Source organism: Hypanus sabinus, chromosome 6 (assembly GCF_030144855.1).
Source record: "Hypanus sabinus isolate sHypSab1 chromosome 6, sHypSab1.hap1, whole genome shotgun sequence".
In the NCBI taxonomy this organism is placed as follows: Eukaryota; Metazoa; Chordata; class Chondrichthyes; order Myliobatiformes; family Dasyatidae; genus Hypanus; species Hypanus sabinus.
In genome coordinates this window covers 168,065,829-168,076,660 of record NC_082711.1, presented here as the reverse complement: position 1 = coordinate 168,076,660, position 10,832 = coordinate 168,065,829, and the positions used below count along the sequence as shown (strand labels likewise).

At 42.7% G+C, this 10,832-nt stretch overlaps 1 protein-coding gene across 1 annotated transcript in view; it reads right to left on the bottom strand.

The window, feature by feature from the left end:
* Positions 1–2,542: 2,542 nt before the first annotated feature.
* aspa (aspartoacylase) overlaps positions 2,543–10,832 on the bottom strand; it is a 42,547-nt gene continuing 34,257 nt past the window's right edge. Inside the window, exons 5-6 of the mRNA XM_059973450.1 lie at positions 8,956–9,065; positions 2,543–6,022 (exon numbers count right to left, since the gene is read on the bottom strand). Of these exons, the coding sequence (XP_059829433.1) occupies positions 5,825–6,022; positions 8,956–9,065 (308 nt within the window). The 3' untranslated portion in view covers positions 2,543–5,824. The remainder of the gene's footprint in view (positions 6,023–8,955; positions 9,066–10,832) is intronic.

Genomic DNA, 10,832 nt, shown 5'->3' with positions numbered 1-10,832 from the left:
TTTCATCTTTTGAATTAAATGGACAGATGGGCTGATTGGAGATGCTTAGAATCATCTTAAAATGAGAATTTAAAGATTTGCAACAAGTACATCAAATCAAATCGGCAAGGATTGTGCAAGTGTCACCATGTTTCCAGTTGCCGACATAGCATGCCACGACTCACTAACACTACTCTGTATGCCCTTGGAATTTGGAGCACCCAGAGGAACCTACACGGTCGCAGGAGGGATACCCAAACTCCTTACAGGCAGCCGCAGGAACTGAACCCCGATCTTACTGCTGGCACTGTGAAACTGAGTTCACATGCAAGTGGAATTCGGGTTCAGTCTATTTAAATTGAGTGTATGGGAGTAGATGATTGCATCAATTTTGCTACAGAATTAAGACACTTCCCACAGCTTGCAGGCTTGACAAACCAGTGAACGATTCACAAAACGTGGATATCTCTTACTGAATTTATGTATGGCAGCTGGTTACTTAAAGGTAACTGAGCAATTAGCGTTAGGTGTATTCCTCTTCCATCACCTCTGAGTCATGTTCATTTGCTTCATCTGGGCCAGTGATTCTCAACTGTTTTTTGGCCACGGCCCCCTTAGGAGCTCTTCTCAGGTTCCAGGGCCTCCCTTTCAAACAGGGATACAACACTAACAGATAGACAGAAAATTATTTGAATACCAAGGAAACTTGAACATTCTGACATACTTAAAAAAAGTGTCCAAACTTAAAAAAAAGACTGTATGAAGTTAAACATCTATCAGGCCTAATGCGATCCTTGAGCTTGGTGCTTTTCAGCAAGTTTCATGATATCAGGCTCCAAATTAGACAATGACAGTCGGAGGTCACCTCTTGTTGTGCTATCAATTCTGTTCCTGGATTTTGTCAAGGAACCTTGCAGAATCTGCTCTCAACCAAATATGTTGAGGGAAAGGCAATAAAAAATCTTTGGGCTTTTTCTCCACAGATCACTCTTGATCCAAAACACTTTTTGAAACTGACTGAACTGACGACGTGCAGCTATATTACTCTGAAGATCAATCAGACTCTCTTGAATTGCTGCCTCAACTTGGGTGGGTTGTACTTCAAATGGATTCAAAAGCAATGAATTTACCAGGTGTGCCAAATTTAAACGGTGTGTTGGAAAGATATTGTAAATAGGAGGGAAACGAATGACTCCAATGAAGGTTGCTGCTTGTGTGTTTCATCGGTTCAGTTACCAGGGCCCCCATAAACACTTGGGGCTCCCCGTCTCACAGTTTTCAGTCAGTGGCCCCCATCAAATGTACCAGGGCCCCCATTGAGAATGGCTGATCTAGGCCTATGATATTTGGAGGCTCTGGGGTCTGAATTCAAAGGCAAAATTATTCCAACCTAGCACATTTTCTTTTAAATCAAATAACTTACTTATTTTCCCCCAGCGATGTTGCTGAAAGGTTAATATGTTAAACAGTCAAATTCATTAAAAATTTTTGGGGATTTCAGATAAACTATTATTATGAACACAAGAGGTTCTATAGATGCTGGAAATCCAGAGCAATGCACACAAAATGTTGGAGGAGCTCCACATGTCAGGTAGCATCCATGGAAATGAATAAATAGCCGACATTTCAGCCTGAGGTTCTTTATCAGGATTGGAAAGGACGAGGGAACAAATCAGAATAAGAGGCTGGTGGGAAGGAGAGGAAGGAGTACAAGGTAAGAGGTGATAGGTGAGAGGGAAGATAGGTGAGGGGGGGTGAAGTGAGAAGCTGGGAGGTATAGGTTGGATAGGAAGCCGAAAGGAGGGGAGAGTGGACCATGTGAGAAAGGGAAGGAGGATGGGCGTCAGAGGGAGGTGATGGGCATGGGAAGAGAAGGAATAAGAATGGCAAAAGGAGAAAGAGAGCAGGGGGAAGGGAGGAGAAGATTAAATCTGTCCCTTTGTATTGCAGGATTTAACAAAATCATGGCAATACAGGAAGTATAACTATACACTCAGTGTCCACTTTATTAGGAGCACCTGCTCATTAAAGCAAATATCTAATCCACCAGTCCTGTGGTGGCAACTCAATGCAGACATGGTCAAGAGGTTCAGTTGTGGTACAGGCCCCAAACATCAGAATGGGGAAGAAATGTGATCTAAGTGACTTTGACTGTGGTATGATTGTTGGTGCCAGGCAGGGTGACTTGATGATCTCAGAAACTGCTGACCTTCTGGGATTTTCACTCAGAACAGTTTCTGGAGTTTTCAGACAACAGTGAGAAAAACAAAAAGCATCCAATGAGGAGCAGTTCTGTGGGCGAAAGCGCCTCGTTAATGAGAGGGAAGATGAGAAAGGCCGGACTGGTTCAAGCTGACAGGAAGGCATCAGCAACTCAAGTAACCATGCATTATAACAGTGATGCGCAGAAGAGCATCTCTGAATATACAGCACATTGAACCTTGAAGTATATGGGCTACAGCATGCTGTGTACTCAATGGCTATTTTATTAGGTAAAGAAAGTATCTAATAAAGTAGCCACTGAGTGCATTTCATTGATTAAAATAAAACAAAAACAAAGCAATAAAATTTAAGATAATCATTTTATTTCAGCTTTATTTTTAAACTTTAAAAATATACTTTAATACTGACCAGAGAAACGCATTGATGGTTCAAAACAAAATCTATCAAAAATGAAGAAATTGTTAAGCAAAAGAAATACTTCTGCCTACACAATATTATAATTGCTATTTTTCGGAAAGAAAGTAAACATTCAACATATGGATGTCACATACAGTATGCCTGGGAAGGCTCCCTGACAAGGTTAGGTTTTGTTTAATTAACCATGATACATACCACTAAACTTCAAAACCAAAAACACTATTAAAGTAGATCTAACTTTCTACAAATTCTACTGAATTTGTAGACATTTCTAATGATTAACATGCTTGAAATAAAGAGTAAAATTAGCAAATCGAGAAAAAAAATCAAACTTGGATAACAAGAAAAAATACCACTGAAAATTAGTCTGCAGTCAGCTAGAGAGTTTTATATTAATTTTTGCCCTGAGATTGGTTAAAATATGAATTTTATAATCCTCTCATTTATAAAATAAATATTGCATAACTGTGGCATTTTCTGAAATTATTACATCTGAAGAACCTATGAGTTAGAATTAAGTAAAGAGTTACTTGATAGTTTAGCTATTAGGTGGAGGAAAAACACATACCTTCAAAAATTAACTTAAAAAAATAATTATTTTTCAGGTTACGAATGGAAAACATTGTTAGATCAAAGTTCAGAACTGCAGTTTGACTGTAGAAGGGTTCTTTGCAGGTTATGAACATGTGACTTGCGTCCAGCTGTGCATAATAATAAGTGCTTGGGAATCCGGTGCCATGCTTTAGCTGGCTGCAGGTAACTCCTATCGTGTGAGAACCCGGTTCGTGGCTGCATTTCGAATGGGTCGGAGTTACGAACAGGTCAGAAGAATGGAATCCTGCCTGGGGAGGACCTGTAACCGGGTATTTCTCCTCTGCTCCAAGGATAAAACTTTGTGCTTCTATATTGATTGATCTCAATTCTCATTCCTAGTCTCAAGGACTGGTTATCCTTAGCTCAGACCAATATGACATTCTTATAACAGGAAGTTACTTCCCCCCCCAACATCTCCACTGAAATACAACTTTTAGTAGCATTGATGCTGAGCCACACACACGTCTGCAGCAGTCAGATGAAGCTAGAATGTAGGGATCTAATGAGAGGATGTAAATAACTTCATGATAACGAGACATCAGTTTCACAGCACACCATGGCCAGGATGTGGGCTTTCCTATTCTATCTCGACTAAAGTTTCTCAAGTCAAGTTTAAAGAGCTTTAGCAGATCACAGATTCATCTCTCATCCACAGGCTTCATCTACCTTCAAGAACAGGATTCATGAGAGATAAATTCAACAGGACAAGGTTTGTAATGATTTCATGAAGATTAATATAAACTATAAGACTGAGTGTAATGCATAGCTCAACCTCACTACTGGTTTCCTTTGGGGAAAAATAAAGACCTCGCTGAACAATACTTCGCTTTTGGACTTGTTGGAAATGAGAAAGCTACTATTGACGCACTAGAGACCTACCTCCTGGTCTCTACAGTAATTGTAGTAGCTTTCCCATTTCCACCCTGGTTTTCTGTGTCCAGTGATGTACTGGATATTTTAGCTAAGTTACACCTCACCTACCAGAGAAAATCTGCAGATGCTGGAAATCAAACAACACACAGAAAATGCTGGAGGAACTTAGCAGGCTAGGCAGCATCTCTGGAAAAAGAGCAAACAGTTGATGCTTTGGGCTGAAGAAGGGTCTCAACCTGTATTATCAACTGTCTGCTCTTTTCCACTGATGCTGCCTGGCCTGTTTGGTTTTGTGTGTGTTGCCTGCACCTCACCTCAGTTCCACACTCACTGGCATTGTCATGAAAGGCTTGTTATATGTTATGTTATATGTTATGTTATTTATGGACCTTCCAACATAGGAAACATCCTCTCCACATCCAAAGGCTTATCATAAGGGGGGCGTTTGATGGCTCTGTGCCTGTACTCACTGGAATTCAGAAGAATGAGGGGGAATCTCATTGAAGCCTATCAAATGTTGAAAGGCCTCGATGGAGTGGATGTAGAGAAGATGTTTCCTGTGGTTGGAGAGTCTAAGGGCTGAGGGTACAGCCTCAGAATAGAGAGATATCCATTTACAACAGAGATGAGGAGGAATTTCTTCAGTCAGAGAGTGGTGAACCTGTGGAATTCGTTGCCACAGGCAGCTGTGGAGGCAAAATCATTGGGTACATTTAAGGCAGAGGTTGACAGAATCTTGATTACTCAGGGCATGAAGGGATACAGGGAGAAGGCAAAAGTTTGGGACTGAGAAGGAAATGTATCAGCCATGATGAAATGGCAGAGCAGACTCGATGGGCCAAATGGCCTAATCCTGCTCCTCTACCTTATGATTCTTAACAAGGTGTCTTATTTGCAGTTTACAAAGAATTTTAACCTTTTTTTAAAAAAAAGATACTTTACCTTTCTGTAACTGTTTATCAGAGTGAAGCATCAGAGATCACAGCAACATGAAAACTTGTACTGTTGTAAATTTAAATTGCGATGTCCTAACAGTGTCTGAAATGAAGCTACATTTCAGCGCCCTGTGTATAAAGGGGAAATTAACTGAAATTTAATCAACGATAATTCCTCAATGAGTCAGCGCTCTTCCAATGCTGCTGGCCATGAGTCCAGGAAAGTTAGGGTTAACAGCTCAAAGTTCAAGATTTTCAAACTGTTTTCAGTTGAGTGGACATAGTACAACTCCGCTATGGACGGTGCCAAGCCTGGCTGTGGAAGAAAGAGAGTTGGGCATGGGGTTAGCATCCTGTAAAATCTCAGTGCTACAGAAATGCTCTCACCCCCAGGAGAGGAAGGATCTTTGAAGATGGGCTTCACCTGGGGGCAACTTGAAGGACTGGTCCAGGACAGAGGACTCGGGTGAGCTGCTGTTGACGGCCTATGCCCCTGCAGGTGTGATGGGCTACAGAAGAAGATGACAGACGTACTTAATATCCCACTTCAGCCAAGTTCTCCCTTTCCCACCAGGTTTGGGGAAAAGAAACCCAAACTTGCGTCACCTTGCAGCGCCTGCTTTTCCTCAGCCGACTGCTCAAAAGAGATTGGAAGCACCTTTACCCTCCTCTTTGTTTTTTTTTTAAAAAAAGAGAATAATCAAAAGCAGCAACACTTTTTTCCACTTATTGCGCACAGAATTGATGGCATTAGTCTTTGGTCTGGTTTACTGCTCTTAAGACCTCCAGAGGAATTGTTTGAGTTAATTTTTAGAAACCTTCACACTGTTTGCCTTTAGAGTAACTTTCTGAGTTAACAGAAAGGCCAGCTCCTTCTCATAATAAGCGGCTTCATTCACAAACACTGGATACGCAGCTCTGCTCCCATTGTAAGGAATGGTCTTTCCATCCAAGGTCAGGAATGAGGGGTCACCTGGATTCAGTGGATTCCAGTCATTATCCTGGAAAACAAAAGACCTTATTTATTCAACCATGCACAGAACACAGACGCCAAGTGGCAACGTTAACATTTATTGACCATCCTCACTTACCCCTGAGCAAAGGAAGCAATTCAGAATCACTAATAGCAGTAACCAGTAAAGAACATAGAAGTTAATCCCTCAACAACAAACTCCAGAACATAACAGCACAGTAGTGACCCTTCAGCCTACGACGTTGTGCCAATCTTTTAACCTCTCTTAAGATCAGTCTAACCCTTCCCTCCTAAGGGGGCCTCTTCCCCCTTCCTTTCTAGTCCTGATGAAGGTTCTCACCCAAAAGATTGACTCTTTATTCATTTCCACAGATGCTGCCTGGCCTGCTGAGTTCCTCCAGCATTTTGTGTGTGTTGCTACAGAACTGTGACAAATTGCCAGAAAAACTGAAACTTTCAAGATAAATACTTTGATTGGGGTTATTTTTCAGTCCTGTTAATATTTCTCAGTATTTGAATGGAAGAAGTAGGGCTAGTAATTGTCCTGTTGTTAAGCTTCAGTTTGATGAGGATAGACTGAACTGCCGAGGTCTTTTCTCCTTGAAGCAAAGAAGGAGAAGAGGTGATTGGATAAAAACAGGCATTGATAGAATGGGACAGCGACTGCCTGTTTCCCAAAGCAGAAATGGCTTATACAAGAGGGCAAATTTTAAGGTGATTGGAGGAAAGTATAGGGGGGGACATCAGAGATAGTTTTTCCCCACTAGAGAGTGGTGCATCCATGGGTGTTGGTAGAGGCAGATACATTAGGGACATTTAAGAGACTCTTAGTTAGGAACACTGATGAAAGAAAAAGTGGAGCATTGTGTGGGAGGGTTAGATTGATCTTGGAGCAGGTTAAAAATTCAGCAAACATTATGTACCAAAGGGCCTGTACTGTGTTATATTTCAAATTTTTCGCAACAATAGCTTTTTTATTTATTTAAAAGCTTTTACTGCTCTCTAGCTTCCTAAAATACAATGAATGCTTATTTATCTATTCACCGGCTGTGGACATCATTGGCACTGCCAGCCTTTATTATTCATCCCTAAGGAAACATAGATAATTCCATTGTCACACTTAGGCCAGACTGGGTAAGGAAGGCAGATTTTCTTCCTTGAGAGACAATGGTGAATGAGATGACTTCTTAAAAAAATTAACATGGTCATCATTAATGAGACAAACTTTCTATTCTTAAATATCCATGTTTTTTAAAGTTCAATTTAAATTCCCCAGATACCAGAGTGGGATTTAAACTTGAAACAATGGCCCCAAAAAATGTCTGCTAGTATAGGGATTTTACTGCGATGCTTCAGTACCCTTAAATAGATAACAAATGTGGCATAAATAGGGATGGAACACAGGACCTTTTGTACCCTCAGACGTATAATTGAACGGGCTATGATTGCCAAATTTATACATAAGTTGCTCCAACATGGCAATTTATTAACTGGTCTGGCTCAAATGCCATTCAATGAGTCACTGAAAAATTTGATATTCTTGTCTTGACGTAGTTATTCTGCAAGGTCACCCAAACAGCTGGGTTACTATATCAGCTATGAAGAGGCCCTGTACATTAATCAAACCCGACACTCAAAAGATCAGTCCTCCTTTACCCATCAGTGAGTTTATGCAACGAGTGGTAGAACCGCGAAAATTCAATAGTTGCTGAAAATGGTCAGCAAGTCAGGCAGCATCTGTGGGGAGAGAAACTATTTCTCTGAGAGTGTACTCTACCGAGTACTTTTGCAATGCTTTATTTCAGATTTTCAGCATCTGCACTGTTTTAAATGGGAATGAAAAAAACTCCTTTTATTTTCCAACCTATGGTTATTAATGAGTTGGTTGATTTCAGGCCGAGAATCAATACAGCTTCTGCATTTTCAGTTCAGTTCATTTTATTGTCATTCAATCATATGCATGTATACGACCAAATGAAACAAGGTATACAATATAGTACACACAACTCACACACTCACAACACTTAAGATAATATTATCACAAATAAATTAACAAATAATAAGGTGCATTTACAACACAAGTTAAAAATTAAATAGTATACACTACTGCTGCAGGCTGGCTGGTGGAGTAGTGGAGCAGTAAAAGGTCCCGAGTTCGAATCCAGCCGGCTCCCATGAATGCTTTCCATCCATGCTGGGTTGAGTGCCAAGCTAGCAACTTGACCTCGTTAAAAAAAAATTGCCTGCTACAGAAACAGCAACAGCAAAAAAGTTGATGGCCTATGCTCTTGCGAGAGTTAAAAGGCAAGTTCTCTCTTCTTTCTCACTACTAGTGATGAAACCCGGGTGGTGGGAAGAAGTTGTTTCCCACCCTAACAGTTCTTGTCCTAAGGTAGTTGTCCTCCTGCCTGTTGGTTGCTGGGCAAATGGGAGGAGTCCTTGACAATGGTATGGGGCCCGCGTACACAGCGCTCCTGATAAATATCTCTGATGGCTGGAAGACGGACCTCTCAGCAGGACTCACAATCCTTCGTAGGGACTTGTGGTCAGAATGGGTTAGAGAAGAAATATTGACCTGGTTACTGCCCCCAATGACCTCTCAGGAGACTCTGTTGGGTCATGTTGCATGTACGCAAAGAATGATGGACTCCGAAGGTAACTCAGATAACCGCACGTTACAACAGTGGTGTGCAGAAGAGCATCTCTGAACACATAACACATCCAACCACAAACATACAGCCAGTGGCCACTTTATTAGGTACAGGAGGCATCTAATAAAGTGGCCACTGAATGTATGTCGATGATAAAAAAACTGAATTCTAATCCTGATGTTTTCACAGCCTTTAATGGGTGATTGCAGCCCATAGCCCATAGAACCCATAGCCCTGAGATATCTCGGGAGGAAGGCAAAGATGGCAGTAAAGAAAAGGGCCATCTTCCATTATATAAAATCACACTTACCTGCAGCTGAGGATGAATGATGCCTATAATCTGTCCTTCTGAATCCCTTGGGTAGTTGACTTTCTCAAAAGCTTTGTAAACATCAATGGTACACGGGGGGAATTCCTTGCCTACATGGAAATAAAAATCATTCTAGTGAGCATGAAATGCATAAACAATCAGGAAGCCCATATCCAGCAGGGAAGTTAAATGTGTGGATAAAGGATACGGACTCCGACCTGCACGCTACTGTCTAATACATAGGAAATTATCACCCCTTCTGGATGAAAGGCAAACTGATATAGACCTTTGTCTGGAAGAATGAAGCCTATTATGAAGCCGTGGCCTACCAGACCACTGTTTTGAATGACTGAATGTGGAGTATATAGAGAGTGCCATAGAAAGTGTCATAGAGAGTACATTGAAGCCGTGGTACAGCAGACCACAGTTTAGAATGAATGAATGTAGAGTATATTGGGCATCTTTGCAGGCTCCTTTGATCTAAAGGAAAAACAAGTTTAAAAAGAGGAGAAGCATGCATTTGCAGTGTTGCATAGATAGAAACATACAAATATAGAAAATAGGTGCAGGAGTAGGCCATTCGGCCCTTCGAGCCTGCACCGCCATTCAGTATGATCATGGCTGATCATCCAACTCAGAACCCTGTACCTGCGGCCCTTCAAGGCTCTGAAATTCGGCACTCCGCGGTGGACAAAGAAGCCCAGGCCATAGTGGAAGCTATTAGGCACTGGAGGCACTATCTCGCCGGCAAAAGGTTCACCTTGCTGACCGACCAGTGCTCGGTTGCGTTCATGTTCAGCAACCAACAGCGGGGCAAAATCAAAAATGATAAAATTTTGCGGTGGAGAATAGAACTCTCCACCTACAACTTTGACATCCTGTATCGGCCTGGCAGACTCAATGAGCCCCCTGATGCCCTATCCCGGGGAGCGCTTGACCAGCTATATGCCCTTCATGCTCATCTTTGCCGGTCTCTCGATGGCAGGAGGTCCTCCCTGAGGCACTCCACTCTATCCGCTCCCTGTTATGTACGTCCACCAATGCCACCCCTCACAAGCGCCTATTCTCTTTTCCCAGGAAGTCTTACCAGTTTGGCTGACGTCCCCAGGGCCAGTGCTGCTCCGGAAACATGTGAGGAGTAATAAATACTCCTCGCTGGTCGAGAGGGTTCACCTTCTACATGCGAACCCCCAGTATGCCTACGTGGTCTTACCTGATGGGCGGGAGGACACGGTCTCCGTCCGCGACCTGGCGCCCGCAGGAGCAGCAGACCACTACCCCGAACACTCCACGGTAACTATGAACCCTGTACCCGAGGTGACACCGCGCACATCAAGCCCTACACAGACTCCTCACGACACTCATATACCGGGCGTCTCGTACGTGTATATACCAGGTGCCTCGCACATGCGTGAGGGATCACTGACGTCTAGCGGGCTGACACCTTCTGTTAGGCCGGAACCAGCACAACCTCCGTCTCCGGTGCAAGCACCACCGGCACCTGTACAATCACAGCCGGTGCTACGTAGATCGCAGCGACAGATTCGACCACCTGATAGACTTAACCTGTAAGAAACTTCGCCCCCTGGGGACTCTTTTTAAAACAAAGGGGGGGTGAATGTGGTGAACTACATATACTTGTCTGGACACGCCCCCTGCTGACTGCTCCTGTGGCTCCTCCCACAGACCCCTGTATAAAGGCGATTTGAGGACTGAGTCCAGCCTCTCAGTCTCCAGGATGTAGTATGGTGGTCAACCACTGCTTGTTCCTTCTTCCAGTCAATAAAAGCCGATATCTCGCCTTTACATCTCAGAGTGAGTTATTGATGGTGCATCACTCTCCATACCCCCTGATCCCTTTAGCCACAAGGGCCATA